The 21,470-nt window shown below is 41.1% G+C and overlaps 1 protein-coding gene across 1 annotated transcript; it reads right to left on the bottom strand.

The window, feature by feature from the left end:
• Positions 1-909: 909 nt before the first annotated feature.
• On the bottom strand, positions 910-19,508 carry LOC109478594 (RRP12-like protein). The gene is made up of 32 exons (XM_019780260.1): positions 19,285-19,508; positions 18,433-18,650; positions 17,993-18,076; positions 17,169-17,245; positions 16,804-16,909; positions 16,528-16,644; positions 15,991-16,129; positions 15,498-15,625; positions 15,101-15,193; positions 14,805-14,896; positions 14,494-14,605; positions 13,968-14,068; positions 13,507-13,585; positions 13,123-13,301; positions 12,842-12,966; positions 12,362-12,477; positions 12,081-12,192; positions 11,754-11,902; positions 11,422-11,583; positions 10,525-10,683; positions 10,244-10,324; positions 9,984-10,095; positions 9,585-9,692; positions 8,549-8,706; positions 6,948-7,039; positions 6,451-6,615; positions 5,376-5,554; positions 4,870-5,013; positions 4,042-4,176; positions 2,832-2,902; positions 2,351-2,433; positions 910-1,821 (listed from the first exon to the last, which is right to left on the bottom strand). The coding sequence occupies exons 1-32, from the start codon at positions 19,415-19,417 to the stop codon at positions 1,692-1,694; spliced, it is 3,939 nt and encodes a 1,312-aa protein (XP_019635819.1). The 5' UTR covers positions 19,418-19,508; the 3' UTR covers positions 910-1,691.
• Positions 19,509-21,470: the final 1,962 nt, after the last annotated feature.

Raw genomic sequence — 21,470 nt, 5'->3', positions numbered from 1 at the left:
GACCTTCCCCACTGATTCAGTCTGCCACTCTAATCTCCACCATCAGTGGGGGTCTGCCATTGATTATTGCAAGACCATCGAATTTGGGATTCGCCACGCGTAGCCGGATTTGTGAAACCCAATTTCCTCCGCATTAATTAAACAGATGACATTACATAACCAGCAGATTCTGTCATCCGCTTCCGCTTCCTCTAATAATTCCAACTCACTGCTAGCTACGTACCCACTCACGACTCCTCTTGGTCCTCAATTGAAGCTATGAAACAGACTTGGCTTCACGTACAGATGGTCACTCAATAACTACCCGGGTAAATATGGCTGAATGGGTAAGTATAGCTGAATGGGGTTACCCAGCCATCTTAAGATGAAATAAATAAATAAATATGTAAGAAATGAAGAAGTTCATGATTATGTTGTCTTTTGATGATCATAGGTATAGTAGCATTCACTGAGGCTACAATAGCCGGCATCGATGAACTAGACAGTTACTAGCTCCGACACGCCACAGCAAAGATTGCTACTCTGCACAACCATTCCTGTCAAAGCTCACAAGTTGGTTGCTCAATGATCAAGTTCTTGAGGATCAAGAAAGTCAGCCTTTGTACGAACAACAGGATGAATTCAAGGTCACTGCTGACAAGTTGAGTCCTCATGACGCCAACAAGCTTAGGCGCCAACAATAATTACGTGTAACTACTGGTGATGAGATAAAGAGCATGGTGCCATCATGCTACAGGTGGTACCCAGAGGACACTACAGGATCAATCAGGAAAATGACCTTGAACCACTTTACCTCAACTTAACTCAATAAACAGTTGATATTCCTTGCAACCAAGGCTAATCCTTTGTAATAGCCTTGGTTGGTAGCCTTTTTTCACACAGCCAAATAAATCAAACAAAATTAAACAGTTGTGAGTTGAGCTTCTCTTCCACTGGTTGTGACAAAGAAAACAGGCACTAGGTACAGTATTTTACAGGTTCAATGTACCAGGGAAATTCCTGCTCTTTTCATCATGTACATGTACATGACTTACATGTAATGTCCTCCAAATGATGACCCTGTGAACCATAAGGTCATCAAAAACATTGACAAATAGCTGTGATATATTGTAACACCCAGAAATCTCATTTGAAACATTGATGAACAGCTGTAATAATATGTATAGACTATTGCCTTTTCCATGAACTAAGCAGTAGGGATCTTCTTCATTAAGTGCAATGACTGTTCATGCAGGGTGTTGCCAAACACACAGGAAATGTTGGCAGAACTTGTAGAATATCTTAAGACTTTGCAGTGGAATGGTTACTGCAAAAATAAAACCAAATCATACTTCAAGATTCTACAGCACCTCTTGATTGTAAACTTAAAAGTTTAAGTAGAAAATATATAACCCTAAGTTTTCCAAAAAAATTAATACATAACAACATTGCTCATGTCACATTTCACCAATTTCTGCTTTCATGACCACACATCTGAAACTCTTGTCAACAATGTGATGGTGGGATTTCATTTGTATATATACTATACATATGTTACTCTTGTAATCATAACAGAACCTGTGTAACCAAAAGCAATGAGAAGCTACAGTGCAAATCTGTAATGTTGAGACAATTGCAAGAACATAAAACAATTCTTATACCCCCGGTAAATAACATTTCTCAAAGAATTATGGATTTCTTATCTAATATGATCACTTTTTGTGCTTCTTGTTTGTTTTCATTTTCCTCCTCATGGTGTTCTGTGCCTTCCCCCCCTTCTCAGCTCCCCTCTGTGCAGCACGCACCATGCCCTTGAACTGACCTTGTCTCTTCTGACGCTTCCTGATGGGAATACAAAACAAAGTCAGCTCCAGGGATGTTTTACTCCAAGGGATTATAGCGTTAAATCTTAACCTTGAGCACACTGAAGCAGCTGTCAATTCTCTATTGGTTATGGGATTAGGCAGCAGGGAAAAGGTTATAATTAAAGGTACCACGTCTAGCAGAATAAAAACAAACACATGTACAGTGGCTGTCTGAAGTCACAAAAGAGGTTGAGAACAGGAAAAAAAATTGAGCTGTTTCACAAGACCTGCTAAGACAACAACACAACATTAGATCTAGAATTGACTAGGACAAACTTGATTCATTTTACCAAAAAAGAATGACTATAAACCTATTAACAGCTCATTTCTATGTTTGGTGATGTTTTAAATTTGTGATAGAAACAATTCTGTAGTACAGTAGTGATACATGAGAAATGGATATTTGTGGTGTCATTAATTTTTATTAGAAAGGTCAAAATACCCACACCACAAAAGCTTAAAGATTTACAGTATATATTTGTAAGCAGCAGGAAGGATTGTCTTACCTTTTGTTGAGATACTGTGGGTTGAGTTGCACATAGGCATATGGGTCTGGCTGTCCTTTCTTCTTGATGTCACCACCAGCTTTCTGCAAAATCCAACATCATGACATTACTTGTACCAAAGTTAAAATAAGTACTATGGTGTCAAAGTGTATAAGTTAGTGACATGGCAGGCACCTGGTGGTATGCTATCAAGTGTTCACAGCTACATGCAGGCATGTCTAACCCTGGGAACAGCAGATGATAACCCAGATAGTGAGTGACAGATACAGTCATGTAAACTTGGTGCCCAATGTGCCTGAGACACAGTAGGAACTATATCTAAGGTAAGGTCTAAGGAGAGAGTGTGTGAGGGACCTGAGTATGTCATTAGAATTCGTCACTGTGGCTTACTGTACTACATCATGTCAATGCCACATATTAGCTAAATGTAGAAATTGGAATAAACTACTGTACATGTATGTATGTATAACTGCAGCCCTACCTTGGCCCTGTAGTCCTCCCCAAAACTTCCTCCTGCCTGCTTGAGTGGCCTGTGGATGCCTTTTCCTCCAGCTAAAAAGGGAAATATAGAAACATGATTATATCTGAAAGAATGCATCATGGAAAACTTATTTACATCATGATATTTTAAGTCTGATAATAAAGTTTGTCCTCACTCAGTGATAGAATTATCAATGCATGTTGTTGTTTCTTTCAGTGCGGGTTGATCCTTCAATTTCCATGTTAACAGGATTGGCTTTGAGTCAAGGACACCTTAAAGGTACGTATAGCCTCAAGATTGCAGTCAAATCAGGACTGACATCAAGTCCAGATTAGCATTAAAATCAAGATTGGCTCTAGTCACCCTTAATGGAGGCCTTAGCTACGGATTGCCCTTTAATCTCACCTACTCTTTCAACCATCACTACAATCCATCTTCCTTAATTCACTTGCAATTCCTGAAGAATGGATCATGAGCACTGCTATTCTCCTTCTCATCCTTCCTAAAATTGCTGCGTGCGTCATGATAGATTCGGTGTGTGGCTTGAATGGAGCTCTTCAGGATTACTGGAAGAAATCTCTACATACAAAAGTCGATCAAGAAACGTACCATGCCCTGCGCTAGGGAAGCATACATTAATCATGATTTATGGCAAAGCTAGGGGAAAACTTTGTGTGTTTGCTCAAAGGCTCTACAAGTAGGAATGGTAATCTTAAGTTAGAGGTGTATGGCTACAAGCTCTCAGGGATTGTCTAACACAAGCTAGGTAAGTCAGGTTTCTATACAGAATCAATCCTTTGATGCACTAAACATCAGTTTTCACCTCTCTTCCTCCATTACGTCTGCCTGGCTGGCCACTGTGTTTTCCTTAATTCCAGTTCAGATGGGAAAGCCGGTTCCCTGAACTATGGTATCCTGCTGACGTCACTAAGCCATTAGAGCTTCTCCTTCATTGTCTTGCCTAACAGATAAATACTGCCTGATTACCCATTGGGCATCATGTTTTCAACATTTGAACTTGGCAGACTGATTGAGGTCAGTTCATGGAGGTAATTCCTAGACTGTTTGGTACCCACCCCCCAAAAAAAGCAGTTCCTATTATGCATGCATGGCCACTGAGACAAACAAAATGTCTGACCACACATGTCTTTTAGGCTCTAGCTGACATTAAAGGAAGTGGTACCTGTAACACTAATAGCCTTAGCTGTACCTTTGTATTTCCGTGGAGACTGGTCCTCCTCATCTGAGTCCTCCAAGTCTCCATGTTTCCTTTTGCCTGTCTTCAGTCCTGGGACATCCTCCATCAGATCCTCCATCTCATCATCATCATCATCATCATGAGATTCTGCAAAAAAAGCCAGAAAATAGAAGATTACAGACTTCTGTGTCAAGCATGCAATCCTTAGCAGTCCCCTCCAGGTTAACAGATTTTCATGCCAAAACAAAAATACACTTGACTCTTGGGCAAATTTTAACTGCTTTCTGCAAAATTCTAGAAATCAACAAATTTGTCTGAAAGGTCATTGACGAGGTGACTTGATGGACTAAAAGCTTCGTGATGTGTTGGCTACTTGCATGATTACTCACTGGTAACCCTGTCTAATTATTTCCTAAATGGTCCAGTGCTCCACTAACTGATTAGACCTGACCTGACCACAATGACTCTGGGATAGCGTGAGCAGACAGCTTTTGATTAGTCTAATTTGTGATACCTCTTCTATTCCATAAGACATCAAACTCAGGATTCATTCATCCACTTCATTACACCAACTTAGCTGACATTTAACTCAGATTACCAGAGTACATGTAGCAGTAGAAGAGGGAAACTTTACCACTTCTTTTTAACAGGCCACAAACTCTGATGAAATTTCCTCAAAGTTCTTTCAAAGTGTCCCCATGTGACAAACCTGTACTAGTGACCAGCTCTACAAAATGACCACCAGGCCATTGTGACCACTTTTTGGTGTCCCTTACATAAATTTTTCCCAATGACACAAAAAATATGCAGTTTTGACTACACCATTACGGTAACACTTACTCCTCTTTTGTTTCTTCTTTCCTTCCTTCCCTTGCTCCTCCTCCTCCTCCTCCTCAGTGATGATGATCCTCCCATCAGCCGCCATCTTGAACCCTGACCCTGACCCTCCCCCTTCTTTTCCTCCCTTGGCACCTGGGTTTGTGGCTGAGGACAAAAACAAGGAATTGAAGATTTCACATGACCACCTATCAAGCTGCTGTATGTGTGATTTTTTTGCTGATTCTGTCCTGAATGGCTCTTCCTCACTTCCTCGCAGCCTGCAAGAAAACCATTCCACCTGATCTCCAATTCCACCTTTCTGTCAGTCTGCCATCACACCATTTCTCCCTTGACTTTCTTTGACTCAATTGTATTCAAATACATTTTTGTAACTAAAGGAACAAAAGCAAACAGGAAAACATATAGAAAACAAAACTAGAGATAATAAACGATTTCGTTGAATTTAGACATTTGCTCAACTTATGCGACACACTGGAAAATTAAGAAAAAAATAATAATGTCTTCACCTATTATTCTCTTTGAGGCCCGAGGGTCCAAAAAGTCCAGTGGTTCTTCCTCCTGGCCCTCCTGAAGCCAAGCTGCCCCGCCCTGGACACGCCCACCAGACCTCTGACCTCTCTTTCCAGCCTTCCCAGCAGCCTCTTCTTCCAGGTCAGAGTCCAGTTCTTCCAGCAGGTCATCAAGACTACGGTATTAGACAAATGTGTTAACAGCGTTACAACAAATTTAAAGCAATTCTGATTTTTCTGAAGAAAACTATTATTCTACACCTACTGTCTGATACAGGCTACCACCCAACAGATGCACGTACCCTTTTCTAACTTTTTTTAAGAGACTCTTACAATAACAGAAATAACCAGAACTAACAGACACAGACCATATGCCAACTTTCACTCTCTTATGTGTTTTTTCAAATACAATTTGTATAACTTTACCATTGAATTTTATAGAATCTATTTTGCCACTTTAATCAAGAAATCTGCATCTTTTGTCTGCCCTTCCCTCTTCTCTCATAACTTCAATCGTAAGTGACCTGTAGGCTTATCATCAACATTTGGTAAAATTTGGGCTTATCATCAACATTAGGTAAAATTAATATGCTATATAAATGCACATAATGGTGCAGATGGGGCAGTTTACAAGGGCATTACAATTAAGGTTAGGCATTACGTAATATGATATATAATGCACGAGACACTGGGGAGCTTCCTCTAAAATATTCAATGAAAGTAGTCCATCAATGATCTGAATACAAAAGATATACAAAAGAAGAACCCCATGCTTGTAATTCTGATCAAGGAGGTATTTTTAACCTTCTCTCTGTTGCCTAATTCTGTAACCAATAGAGATTTGGTAGCCAAAAGGCTGTTCCAGTGTGATAAAGATTAAATCTTTAATCTGATCATGAATCAAACTCAAACTATAGTGATCCATAAATAGACTAATGCTTATCTCCTACTCACTGCAGCATACTAACATCAAACAAAGGAGAAACACAGAGCTGATGAAAGACGAGGAAAAGCTAAAAGCTTCTTTATGAGCTGCATGCATGCATGACAGAATATCAATAAGAAAGCAAACCTTTGAGGAGCCTTTTTAGGCATGAGTTCCTCATCATCTTCATCCTCGTCATGCTCTGCAGCCTCCTTCAGCTGTTTCTTCTTCTTACTCCTGGCCATAGTCTTTCTGATGTTCACCAGAACCTTCTGATGGGAGTCAGGAACCATGCCGGCTATCATCTCATATCTACAGAATGTTACATGTTGTGTTATTGCAGAAGAAGGTATGGTATATGGCATCTAAAAATCACATCTATATATTAAATATAATATCACAACTAACATACTATGTATGTATGAGACTAATCTACTTTGTAGAAGACTGTGGCATGAGATGAGAATATATGCTTTCATAATCATTGGTGGAGTTTCTAGCATTAACAAACATGTATGCGTTTTGAAAAAAATTTGTCCTATATGACATGGGTCCTATACATGGGTTGTCACATGTCAATATGTACTTGAATTTGCTATCTAAATCCATTGAGAGAGATAATTAGGTACAAGGTGAATTCATACCCAAACTTTTTGACAAGTTTCTCAAAGATCTTCTTGGTCTTGAATCTGTATTTTCTCTGGTAGTCCTCTCCCCATGACACTAGACATTCCACCTGCAACAACAACAAAAATTAGACTGATAATTTGTTACAACAGCGGACACAAAGAAGGTTGACCAGAAGTAACAATGCCATGGTCCTATGGATATGCTCCAGGAAACTTTTGGATAGACAGCTGACTGAATAGTTAAGGACCAGACTTGGAGTCCATAGGTTTCAGGATGTAGTAAGATCCAGCCAACTTTGATGGTGTGGTCACCTCCATAGAATGGACATAGAAAGGTGGCCTGGAAAGATCATTACACTGAATGTGGAAGATAAAAATCCATGAGTGTGAACCCATAGAGGCAAATGGCAGGCCAGAACAGCATCAGACCTCAGCATCAACGTGCAAGCCTCACAGGGGATAACAGACATTAAAACTGAGAATGAGTGTGTGAGCGAGCAAGTGACTGAGTGAGAGACAGAATGAAAAAACAAACTAGTGCAACAGAACAATTTTGTAGAGTCTTCAACAGTTTTGTAGAGAGATATGGGTCCTGTGCCAAAAATAGAACATCCCGAAGAGAGATGTCTACCTCCACCATACATCAGCTCCAGATGATCATGGATGGATGATTGATTAATCTGAGCATCTCATTGGTTTGTAGAGTTTTGTAGACTAAATCTTAGAGAGCTAAAGGGTTACCTGAGCCAACTAGGGGTCCTATGCTGAAAATACATCTGTACAATATCCTCGAGAGAGGTGTCTACATCCTCTGCATGATTGATTGATTGCTCTGAGTACATTATTGATTTTGGTCTGTCCTGTCACTTTGATGGAGTGAATTAAACCCTGTGTCAGACATCGAAGGACAGAGAAGTCTACAGGGGTCCTGCTCCCTAGGAGATATTATTTTGGGGGACAAAATTTCAAATGGTTTAGTTCAACTTGACTTTGTGGAAGTTTTGTGGCACTGTTGAATACCTGAAAATGTGGTAAAGTTTCAATCTATTAAGTTATAGACCATTATCTCCTAGCAGAGTCACCCACACCTCCCAACAACTTAAGAGTCTAGAAGTGGTCTTTTGGCCTTACATTGAGCAACTGGTTAAAACATTCTATGTACATGTAGTAACAATATGCTAGGAAAAACTTTTACTGGTTTGAGACCACTGTCACTTTCTCAGAGCCAGCCAAACTCAAACACTATGCTGTACCAGAGGTTTCTTAGCATCTCATGTATACATGTACCTCCCCCCAACTTTCTTCAGTGTTCATATTTAGAAGTGGTCTTTTGGGCCATGCTGTTTGTATTTTGACACCCTTAGCCATATGGCTAACCCTACACGTATAGCAGGTATACACTGGGACCTGATTATGAGTGCTGTGCCAAGATGATGTTGTCATTACACTGTCCAAATACCAGTCACTAAGTCTTTCTACAGCTTCTTTCTACAGACTGCTACCTCTCTCTGACAAGTGATTTCCTCCTAAACACTAGAAAACAGCATACCTGCCACCAGCTTAGCATAGTGTTCAGAAGTGGTCTTTTGGACTTGCATTGAGCAAAACAAACTTACCAGCGGTCTGACATGCTGTGCCAGGGTGATGTTGTCTGTGGTCATGACCAGCACCTTGACGAAGCCCAGCGCAGACTTGACCACATCCTTGGCCTTGGAGGACAGCACCAGACAGATGCCCTCCACCAGCTGACTCAGCAGACTGGCTGAGATCAGGTCTGGGGAGGAGGAACACACAATACAGGATCACTGATTAATGTTACAACATTCCCTTAGGATTGCCCATTGAGCGATCCAAATTGGACTTGAGTGACCTTTTATGTTATAATTAGAATATGTTATGTTCAAGTATGCCTTAGAAGACAACACACAAATGTTTAAAAAATCTTTTTTTTTTGTCCATGAAATTGTGCTGAGCAATCTATCAAATTTTGGATTGCTCAGCAGTTGCAGTCTCTAGAGGACAGGGGTGTTATAGAGGTGTAGTGAGTTGGAATGAATACCCACTGGATATAAGAACTGCAAATCAAAGGAGCCACAACTTTCAACTTCACATGGAGTCATAAATCACAGACATAGCCTTGTAGCTTTTGTATTCAAAATGGGTCTTTATACTTGATCAACCATGAAAAGAGGATGTCTATCTGAATACACTACTAATAGCATCATTTTGTTTTTCTTGTCTTCATCCTTATCACATTTGCCTCCTTTCTATTTGATCACTAGACTCGCAATTAAAGCCTCCTACTTTGAAGTAAATCGTATTATTAAAGCTTAAGCCCTCAGCCTTGTAGTTCAGTATGTGAAAGGCATGTCGCCTAAGAGTTGAAGTATCAGGCTGTGAGGGAAATAATGTCTGCATGAACACTTTCCTGATAGTATCACTAAAGTCTCTGATCATCCACTAAAGATGATGGCATTACAGACTTAGATAAACAAGATCACAACATCCATGAATATCTAGGCCATAGGGGTCAAATTTTCATGTTAAATCTGTCACATTAAGCTGATGAAAATATTCTTTTCATATCACTAAGCTTAAGTTCAAATTGTTTTGGAAAGACGGGGTGAAAGTCACTAGCATGGGTGTCCTGACCTTTAAACTCATACATGAGTCTGGTGAGGGCCAGTACAGTGGCACTCATCATGTGGTTAGACCCGCCCAGGCCTGCAAACACCAGCTGTAGGAACTCCTCCATCGCATCTGCAAAAGGTGACAGGGTGGTCTGTGGTTAGGATTGTTGATGTAGAACATAAAGGTTCTGGGTTCAAATCCCTGGCAGGCACCAATGTTGTACCCTTGGTAAAGGCACTTAACACTTAATTCCTCATTCGACTCAGGTGGGAGTCAGTACCTAGCTTTGGTTAGGGAGGGACGTAAAGCTGGAGGTCCCATGCTTAAAGAGATACAGGTCTAAAACATGTTTCAAGTCCCACCTAACACCTGAAACCCAGTGTTAGGTATTGTAACATTTGCCAGTAAATAAACAATTACCTTTTCTGTCCTGTGAACCTCGACACCTGAGCCAAGCCTGGCCCATCTCCACCAGCAGGGTAAAGGCAGCCAGTCTGGCACGAACTGCAACCTCCTTTGTACACAGGATAACCTGTAAACAAACAAACAAACAATAAGTAACAGTGCCCAGACAGCCAGTCTTGTACAGACTGCAACCTCCATTTTATACCCAGGACAGCCTCTGGCTGCAAGTTTCTTGTTTCACCAATTAACCACTTTGCTTGATTATTCTTTCTTACCTCGGGAAGTATTGCCTTGAGAAAGTCCTCTCGATCAGATGGCAGTCTCTTCACCACATGGATCAGGCATTTCAGTCTCGGCTGTTACAAAATATAATTCAAACTTTAAAACTGTTTAAGTCAAAACCCAACAACATATCAATTACAGTTGAGGACAAAATTATCTATCTTGAAAGGTCTAGACAAGAACAGTACAAACTGTGAACTGTCTTATACAGGATATTCTGAATGATTTCTCATCAATCAATACATCAGGTACAAATCTCCACAGGTGTACATACAGCTCTGGCAGGTGACTTGGAGGTTGAGATGGTCCCCAGCAGGTGTGTCTGCAGCTGTCCCAGGTGAGACTCTACAAATTGTTGACATGACTCTGAAGAACAGGACACCATCTCCTCCAACATACGGTACGCTCTCTTCTGTACCGTGATGTCCTTACTCTGGGGAGATATGTGAAATCACAGTTAATCATTCTAACTGCCTACAAAACCAAAAAGTATGAGTTAGGCTTCTATGCACAGTGAGAATAGACACAACAGTAATCTCAACTATACAGATTACCATGATATTAATGGTTTCTCATATGGGGAAAAGAATACATGCAGAGACAATAGCAGCAGCTGCAGTTTCAGCACTGTGGACATTAACCTTCCTAGGTACTGGAAGTTAGTGAATTTCTTCCCTACAATCCAGTAACAGCAGTAAGTTCAACTATAAAGATTAGCATGATACTAATGGTTTTTCATATGGGGAAAAGAAAGTAGAGACAGCAGCAGCAGCTGCAGTTTCAGCACTGTGGACAGTAACGTACCTACGTAAGGTAGTGAATTTCTTTTTGTACAATCCTGTAACAAGGCTTTCCTCCAATCATTTACATTGGCAGTGTTTTTACAGTGACCTCTCTGCCACAAATTCATGACACAGTTAATATGCACTTACAATGTACCATATTTTGTTAATGTAAACTATTACTGCTGTACCAGATTTGTTTCGACCATGAATTAAAAAAACTGGAAAAACCTTTCTCCTTCTAGACCAAATAAAACCACTGTACAAGTAAATGAAACAGTGAGTCACCCCTCCTGTTACTTCTTTTTGTCAAGGACTACAAAAAATTCAAGGATGTAAAAGAATCATTCAGAAGAAGCAAAAGTAGAGTTTTCTTCTGTTTGACCCACCTCCAACAGTGGTGCAGTGATCTGGCAGGAGTTAGCCAGTCTGGTCTGGTCGATGTACGGCACCAGGGCTGCCAGCAGGCTCCTGATCCCGTTCTTGGCATACTGAGTCGTGTCTGGTGCCTCCATCTTCTGGACAGCCTTATCATGCAGCTCATGTACCAACTGGGGGGGGGGGGATAAACATGAGTGTTGGAAGGGAAAGTGAAAGATATCTGGAACCAGTTTAGCTCACACATATGAACTCAATGAACCTTGTACTTTGCTAAAATTCCACTTTACAATAGTTCTAAGGAAAAAAATGTTACAACAAAAACCAAATTATTGTTGCCAACCTGAGCAGGTGCTACAGTGAGATAACTCTTGACAGTTGCCAGCACAGGTAGAACAGTAGGGTCTCCCTCCTTTGGCTCGGTGGTGTAGATGTTAAACAAGATGGGCAGGTAGTTCTTAGCAAACCTCCCCAGTTCCTTCCTGTTCTCTTCTGTGTGGAATCAAAAGGTTATCAATTGCACATCTGATTGATCAAAGCATCAAGTCTTTGAGACAATCCTATCTTAGTTACTGTACATACAATAAGTAAAATGATAATAAATCTCATTGTATATTCACCAGCTCCAAAAGACCAAAGAGTCAACATTTCGAGAGGGAAAGCTCTTTACCTGTGTCAGTGCTTTTGGAAAGTAGTGTACGTAGAGCCAGCAGAACCATATTCCGTAGGTCAGGTCTGTCCGTGATGGCAGACCCCAGAATACGAGCAATGCCCTTGAAGGACTGGAGATAAAAGGAGAAATCAGTGCAATAACTGTACAGCTCAGTAGTACTGACTGTTTCTCACTTGCAACAGTAGTTTGAAGAAAAACAAAAACACAACATAAGAAAGGAATAATCACTATTATCAAATGTACTGGTAGATATGATGGTATGAGTTGTTAACTGTTACCTGTGCCAGATCAGTGGGTCTGGTACAGAAGCCAGGCAGTGCTGACCAGATCTGGTGCTGTAACGTGTCGTAAGCCTTGGACAGCACAGACTTGCCCTCCTGCTGCAGCTCTAGAGCTGAGGGAAGCAACAGACCATATAATAAAGGTTTTATACACTGTTTCCATACACAAGTGCTTAACAACAAGCTTTTGATCATTCCTAAGTTAGAATGACCCAAAGCCTACGTCACATGAGGTGACTGGAAGTGTGATGTCAGCAACAGATCAAAGAATCAGCTCTTGTCTTGATTCACATCACATCACATTGTCTTGGTTGGGAGGTGACATAGCCTTTGGGTTATTTCAGAGGACTGTTCACTTAACTGTGTACAGATATAGTGGATAAAATATTTATAATGTCAATTACCATTACAGATAAACATTCATTGGTCAGAATTACTGACTATGTACTAGCACTAACACACTCGTCTTTTCCTTACCCCTAGTTCTGAGCTGTGCAGCTAGAGGCAGGAAATACTTGACAAAGAAGCCCAGTTCTGTGTCTCTGACATGGTCTCTCAGGACTGGAAGGAGCCAACTTCGGGGGAAGTTTATGTCATCAGACCTAAGATCAATAACAACCAACATACATGTAAGTTATATTAGCAATCAAAAACAATGAGAAAAAATCTTTGTAAAAGTCTGTTACATGCCCGAGGAAAGATTGCTCAGTGCACAGCATCTTACCAAAATCTTAGAATGCAAAATAAGCTTTGCTTACTCGTCCCCTTTAATCTGCAGTGGAACGGCCTCCAGTACGACCCTGGGTCCCATCGCCCGCAGCGCCACCCCCAAGGCTCGGTCCACCTCCTGGGTGTGGGGGAACTTGTGGCTGCCTCGCAGGTCAGCGAGAGATGCCAGGCATCTCTTCATCAGGCTGTGGCAACGCTTTCCCAGTACCTGCAAGTACAGGGACGTCAGTTTGTAAATGCCTAGACACTAGAAATTTCATGGTTGTAAAAGCACATTCTTATCCATCCTACATAATTCTATAGCAGTAGATACAATGCATTGTATCTGGTACAATTGTTGGGCAGTCAGAGACCTGTAAAGCACATGCAAATAAAGGAAGATACATCTCATCTGTACATCTTAAGTTCAGTACCTCAAAGAAGACTGCTAGTACTTGGATAACCTTCCCCCATGCTGCATGGAATCTGTACTGTAACCCTGCCTCCACACAGCTGAAGGTGAGACACAACAACACAAACTTCATCATTCAACAGACACAAAGCAATTAACTTACAATCTATTTTACTGGCACATGTATAAATCTAAATTAAAATGTTGTATCAAAAAGGACATGCAAGGCTTTCTTCAGGCCAGTGTTCATCCTTCTTTAACTGGGCCATTAACAGTGCCACAAAACTGCACAATCAATTATAAATCAATTAGAAATTTGCCCCCTAAAATGGATGGACCTCTACTAATAGGGGAGGGTTCATTGAATAGATGTTAAGTGGCCCTAATAGGTCCCAAGGGATTCACACTCAGACCCCAGTCAACAACCTTAACCAGTAGGCCACCCTGTCACCTAAAAAGACCCAAAGACTGGATTAAGCTTACCCAAATATCTTGTGTACATGAGTCTGGGATCCTGACGGTGCATTGTTGACAGACAGAGCAATTCTATCTGCATATGGCTCCACACATTTCTTCAACAGGTTCTGGAAAGTGGAGCATGTTACATGTCAAACATGCTACAAGTACATCCTTCTCTAGTCTAGGCACAGACTGTCTGAGAAAGGTGATAGACAGTCACTGGAACATTGGCATTGTGATTATATACTGGTCTGTCTATTTGTGTTTCTAAATCTTTTTGGTCAGTTTAGATTAGGCAGTTATGACTATATTGTAATTATATTTGGTACATGGGTAGGTCTTGGAAGATTTTGGACCTCCTGGTACTGCAGCGGAACATCCTTTTTTTTCAAATCTTTTGTAGTGAACATGCTATGGTCTATTTTCTTAGTAGAAAAAAGTGTGTTGTAGGTTGGCCATCCAGCAACTTGTTCTAAAACTGCAAGGGCATTTTTGTTAAAAACTTTTAACTTTTATAGGTGCACTGCCCAGATGATCAAAGACTGCCTACCTTCATAGTCTCTGCAGCTGAGGAGGCAACTGCTGGTTTCTCTGACAACAGACACTCCATGGAGGCATTGAACATCCGGGGAAGATGGGACAGACACAGCTGGTCATTCAAACTGGAGATAGAAGGAAACATCATTTAGCCTAAAGGTATCTGTGTTGGTAGAAATCAATCCAGAGCAAGGTTGAACTGTAATTTTTAACACAAAAATTGGACCCAAAATTTCCACTGGCCAAGTCCAGTCTTTGTAACAGAATGAGCTTCTGTGATACAGTCTAAAATGTGCAGCAGGTCTATAAGAAATGTAAACCTACCCTGCTAGGTTGACATGAGCTGCCTGCATCAGAGTGAGCCAAGCCTGTGTGGGCTGGACATCATTCTCACCCGGCTGGTAGTCAAACAGGGCCTGCAACAGGAGACAACGGACATGTATGTGAGCTTCAATCTTTCTATGTGTTGAAAGACAAAATTCTAGCTGAAACAAGGTTGAACTGCAATTTCTAACACAAGATCACATATATCATACACAATCATGCCTTGACATCTGTTGTTGTAATGATAAAGGTAGAAGAAAAAAAGGTGTATTGTGTTTGCTCAGAATTGAACTTACAGAGATGATCTGTGCGTTAAGTTCTGGGGACAGGTGTTTGGGCTGTGCTCTGAAGAAGGCGTGTAGAGTCTTCATGGACACTGATGTCACCAGCTGCACACAGGCGGAAACACATGACATTGTCAATTCTTATCACAAAAGGCTATAACTGCAACTTTCTTGAATTCCTATATGAAATCTCACAATGCTGCCATAGCAGTGCTTTTCCATGCAATAGGACAAGTCATCTAAAAGTATTTTGAGAGAAACAAAAGACTTGTTTTAGAAGTTTAGCTTGAAACAATTCTGTAGTACAGTAGCAATACATTGGAAATACATTATCTACTGTACGTGTCATGAACTTACAAACATTTCAAAACTTAACAGTACATGTACAGTACATGCATGTAATACTGACCACATTTCCCAAGGTCATGACCTTGAGGATGGTCTCACAGATGGACTTGACATTGGCCAGGGGCAGGATGGGAAGGATGTTCTCCAGAAGACCCAGGATGTACATGGTCTGTTTGGCTTCCCCCCCACCTGTCAGAGTTAACATAACAAGGAAAACTTAAAACTCAACCCGATAAAGGCCCCCTTTCCAACAGACAATGAGTGACCATTCAGTGAAAATTGGATCTGTGTGACCCTTAATTATACAAATGGAATATGATGCATACTATAACAACAAAACACAAAAACGTAAAAATATTTGTTCTTCATCTATAAATTTCACTGAGTGATCTGTCAAATATTTGGGCACTCTGGAGCTGTAAGGACACAAATTTACATATGGAAACATGAAAATAGCCTGATTAAATTATGCTGCAAGCAGCCCTCCCAGTAACTGGCCCTCAAGATCACACTCACACACATTCTGCCAGAAATTAATCCCCTCAGCTACTGACCTCCACACTCCTCCATCTGCTGGATACAGAACTTGGCTGTGGCGGAGGCAGCAGGGTGGTGTGATGGGGGGTTCTCACGGGTCATGAAGGGGCTTCCCCGCAGGATCCCACACACCGCATGCTGAGCTGCCTTGCGCACCTGGGGACAATTTGCTAAGTAATTCTTTTTTTTAATCTTTTCTTTATATATTGGTTAGTTTAATCAACACTATCACATTACATGACAATATTCAGAGAGAGGAATCATGATGTCATTGCTTCATTTAGAGTGCCATATACATGTACAGTGTGTCCAACAGCAAGACAGTAAGTCCAAATGCATGTAGTTAAAAGTACATATAAGTGGACGGTTGAGCTTACTCTTGTGCTTTCTTCAAACACCCATGACACAAAAGAATGAACCAAATGTGTTAGAGAGTGGTACCTGTCAATTACACAGAGATTGCATTATCCAGAATGTATTTCTGAACTGTTGTAGCCAAAAATATTTCCCTGAGCCCCTTTTAATGGCCCACTGTACATGTATCTGTTCCTTACCCTGGGTCTGTCATTACTGGTGAAGCTGAGCAGCCCGTGGTACAGCTGTAGGGTGGAGGCATCACTCCAGACCACTGCCTCCTGCTGACGGAGTACCACACCCAGACACACCAGCGTCTGGACAAGAAACAACACACACAGGTTTACATGTGTTCAGAAGAACACACATTTACAACTTTCAACATTATTCCACCTTAAAATCCTTGTATGTGGAAGTACACACTGTCAGACATACCAAATATAAAACTTCTACACACAGGTAAAAGCCATACTAACCCATCTGAGTATGGAGTGTGTAGTTGTGTTGATGTTGGCTGCCAGGACGTTCATCAGGGACTTACTGATATCTGAGAACCTGCTCTGCAGCACGGCACTGGGTACCCTGGGAGAAGTAAAAGCATTGTGTAAGTAATAGTAAACATCTAGGTGGAGCTTCTTCTTGAGCTGTGGTTCACAGGTTTGGGTACAGGTCCAGACCTGTTCCTGTACCTGTAACAAGTTTGGCCAATCATCTGTAAGTCATGCACATGTTACATGTCTAGACAAGAACTGTTTACAAGTTAGGGTTTTCACAGTTGGACCTCACACAAGTACAGTTTAAACTGCGAAGAGGCTTATTACAGCACAGTGGGCACACTTACTTTTTCATGACCAGACCCAGGAGATATGTGACTGCAGACATGGATTCCTCACCCTCTACCGTCTCTAGAGCTGTCATCTGAGATAAACATATAACCACATACTGTACTAACCACTGTCTCTCATTATCCTAGTGTAATAACTTGAGGCACAACAACTTCTTACTATCATAATTGAAATAAGGAGATCACCATAATCATTGTATAATGTACAATAAAAGAGTAATACAAAACATGTACATTTTGTAACCATTGACCATAAACAATACCATAAGAAACAATAGATCTACAAAAGTCAGCAACTTAAGGAATTCAGTCAGTGTAGTTTTGCTGCAAAACTGATGCACAACAAAAGAATGGTGCCCAGTGATTATACAGAACAGGCGTTATTCTAGCTGTATATTGCAACCCAACCTTATGAAATAAAACCATTGCAGGTCTGAAAGTTGGGGAAACAAAAATATACAGCAGTGACTTTATAACAGATAATACTAATGGCACAAATTAAAGGAGAAATGTAGAATGAAAAATACACATACAATTTATAATCTACTGCAGGGGTAGAAATGAACAAAACACTGACAAACTAACACTGCCATCATATCACATAGGCATGCAATATGAAACTGATAATTCTGACAATCAAACAATCAAAAGTTGGGAAAATCATATTCTGCTGAAATTTGGAAAGAGGAGCAGACGGGAGCAGGAATATGATGGATTCCAGGCTACCCCATGCCAATCTTGGTTGGGGACTGATTGGGAAGGGAGTCAATTGGAAGGTCCGGAATGTGTGACAGGGAGCTTAAATTTAGAAAACTTCTTACAAGAGCTGCAAAATACTCGGTCTCCGTCTCCTTCCCTCCCTGGGACTTGATGACTTCTGTCACTGCTGCCAATACAGCACACACCTGAGGAAAAAGGTACAATAGCGCTTGCAATAAACAATAATACAAATCATAATGTAATTATGTTAGTATATCTCTACTATTAAGGCTAATGGGCACACTTCACCCTATTTGGTTCACAAATATTTCAGCTCAATATTTTTCATTTACCATACTATTGTCATGTCCAATACTAGAAAGTCAATTTCTTCATTGGAAAAGTGAGAAATCATCCATACATGATGACAATGTAACTCACATAACTACTGTAATTTACAATATTTTGAAGTTGGAAATATAAGATAGATTTGCCTTGTACATGTAGTATTGTTGTTTAATCGTTAGCATGTAACGTTACACTGCATATGGTACAGAAATACCTCCTGAGCCTGTGCTGAGTTGGACTGCCAGTATCGTTCCACCTTGTTGAAGGTGGCGTTGGTACAGTCTGACCAGGCACTGAAGCCAGTCTTGAAGCTGGCCAGCGTGCCACCCACCACACTCTGTACATCCCCCTCCCCCATCGCTGTGTCCCCCTCCTCATCCTCAACAGCCTGGTTATGTCTCTGCAGCGCCGACTCTGTCAGGTCACCCTTTCCTGTGAAATAAAGACGTCAAGACGCTTATGGGGGCCCTTTTCCGTAGAGCGTAATGGGCTGTTTTAATTCTATGTAGAGCGTAGATGGACCTCTCTAATTCAGCGTAGAGCGTAATTGGCGCATTTTGCGTAGAGCGTATTCGCCATTTTAATTCTACGTAATGCGTTGTGGCCACTTGGAATTTATTGTAAAGCGTAATCGAGAAGTTTCCGAATTCAGCGTAGAGCATTGTCGGGACCCCCCCTTGCAGGCCCCCACTTCTGTTCTATCAACATCTTTAACTTATGCACAGTTACGTGTGTGTACTTGCTAACTTATGCGCAGTTACATGTGTGTACTTGCTACATGTGTGTACTTGCTAACTTATGCAATTATGCGCAGTTACATACTACTAGTACCCCCCCCTCCACGAAAAAGCCTAGGTCTAGAACTTTAATACTCCTACATATTGCAACTACATTATATCATGTTACACTTTTATGCAATACAGATACATGGTATAAGGTCTGTACAAGCATTACTCATTGGCTTGAATGACACAACAAAAATTGTCGATGTTCCAAGAATTCTTTGGCGTCTGCTAAACGGCGCCCCCCTCCCACCCTGTCTACCACATGCACAACGGCGGCGTACCTTGGTTGTCGTAGTTGAAAAATCTGTTCCTCGCAGCCGCACGGTGGCTCTTTGCGTCCGGATTGGAGCTGCTGCTCTGTCCTTTCCTCCATCTCTTGCCTTTCCCGGCTTTCAGACGTTTAATTTTCGTCATATTTGTGAACGTACGTGATCCAACTTCGGATCGAGTCAGCACATGCACATGTGCAACTTCATGTGGCTGTAAACGTAGCACATTATTCGCCACCAAACCTGATTTCTCAAAAGATATCTCGTTATCTCCTTTTAAAGTTTCATATTACTAAAAACAGAAATGTACAAATCTAATATTGTTACTTGATATGATTTTTGCTAATAAATATGGTTGCAAAGGAACAACTTGGTGTTTTTGTCCAGTCATATATAGAAACGAATTTTGAAACGAATAGATTGCCAGTGTCACGTCACTTGAGGGATGGAGGAACTGAAACATGTGTTAACCGCCGAAATGAGTCCTTAGCATGGTTCACAGAATTTATCATAGCGCAGTCAGAATCGGGAAAGCCAGGCTAAAATATATGTCGTTGTAATCCTTACAAGTCAGGGAACCTCGGGAAGTTCACTTGAAGATCACACTTGTACACAAAAACGAGCTTTGTAGCGTCAAAGTTGACTCATTTCCATTTTTCGGCGAGGTTTCCGCCATTGGATTTCCGTCAAAATACGCACCCTATGGGGGTTTCGCGGTATCTGGTTGCATCTGTTTCCGGGTCACGTCCAGCGACGTCATTACCCGGCGAAGTACCGCTGCCAAGCTAAGGGCAGTGTACTGCGCAATACTCACCCTTTCGGGAAGAATGCTCAAGAATTATATATATGGCTCTTTTGCTTCAACTGAACGAGCCACTGACATGTATGCACATATGTAAAAACGAGTACGCTAGCAATCATTCGATAGCCGATACATTTTGCCTGTATCGTTGCAAACACGTCGACGACAACACGACTTTCACCTGAATCACATTGCGCCCCGAAAATTACCTAATTTTTACCAAAATTGTTGTTAGACAGCATGAAGACAGTCCGACTTTAAAAATCTCAATCGTTGCAAAATCGTCTCCCGTGTATATAATTGCAATCATACTGGTAAAAGTCAGGCTTCTTCGGAGTGCATAAATATTGTCGCCCAGCCCATATAGGCTGATAGGACACCATGCATGAGTACGTGGGATACAGAAATCACATGATTTAAACATAAGTATAAAATAATCATCAACTAGAAAGGTGACCTTTGCAAAGCCGTTACGGTTTCACAACTTCTTACCAAAAATTGGCGAGTACCCTTTCTCGCAAAGGCGATTATGGTCTGCCCTCCGTGTCTATCATATAAATGATACACGCAAAAGTCGGGTCGTCTTCGAAGTACCTTATGTATCATTTCAATGATACGTGTAACTACCTAGGTTTTCCAAAGTCGGACTGACTTCCAATATAGTAACCCCACTATCATATCTACGCATGTGTGAGACGGGTACACTGTACCAGCAATCATTTAAATAGCTAATAGAAGAGTTACCACTTAAAAAGCCGCGCCAATAAGGTTTCGCAACTTCTTCCCAAAAATCCAATTGGCGAGTATATTAGGGTCTGCCCTCCGTGTCTATCATATAAATGATACACGTAAACGTCGGGTCGTCCTCGGAGTGCTTTTTGTATCATTTCAATGATACGTGTAACTACCTAGGTTTTCCAAAGTCGGACTGATTTCCAATATAGTAACCCCACTATCATATCTACGCATGTGTGGGACGATAAAAAAAATCCCTTCACCCTTTTGGCGAGTACTCTTTCTCGCAAAGGCGATTAAGGTCTGCCCTCCGCGTCTATCATATAAATGATACACGCAAAAGTCGGGTCGTCTTCGAAGTACCTTATGTATCATTTCAATGATACTTGTAACTACCTAGGTTTTCCAAAGTCGGACTGACTTCCAATATAGTAACCCCACTATCATATCTACGCATGTGTGAGACGGGTACACTGTACCAGCAATCATTTAAATAGCTAATAGAAGAGTTACCACTTGGCTCTTAAAAAGCCGCGCCATTAAGGTTTCGCAACTTCTTCCCAAACATCCAATTGGCGAGTATATTAGGGTCTGCCCTCCGTGTCTATCATATAAATAATACACGTAAACGTCGGGTCGTCCTCGGAGTGCTTTATGTATC

The sequence above is a fragment of the Branchiostoma belcheri genome, unplaced genomic scaffold, assembly GCF_001625305.1.
Source record: "Branchiostoma belcheri isolate BF01 breed outbred unplaced genomic scaffold, Haploidv18h27 scaffold44, whole genome shotgun sequence".
Taxonomy (NCBI): Eukaryota; Metazoa; Chordata; class Leptocardii; order Amphioxiformes; family Branchiostomatidae; genus Branchiostoma; species Branchiostoma belcheri.
Note: the sequence above shows the minus strand (reverse complement) of the source record. Positions and strands in the feature narration are given on the sequence as shown.

What these genes read in the sequence shown, in the direction of transcription:
- LOC109478594 (XM_019780260.1), bottom strand. Translation starts at nt 19,417, where the DNA reads ATGACGAAAATTAAACGTCTGAAAGCCGGGAAAGGCAAGAGATGGAGG. An exon ending in TCACTGTAGCACCTGCTCAG is followed by an intron (nt 11,584 to 11,753) that starts GTTGGCAACAAT and finishes CCCCCCCCCCAG; the next exon opens with TTGGTACATGAGCTGCATGA. An exon ending in ACTCATGTATGAGTTTAAAG is followed by an intron (nt 8,707 to 9,584) that starts GTCAGGACACCC and finishes CCTCCTCCCCAG; the next exon opens with ACCTGATCTCAGCCAGTCTG.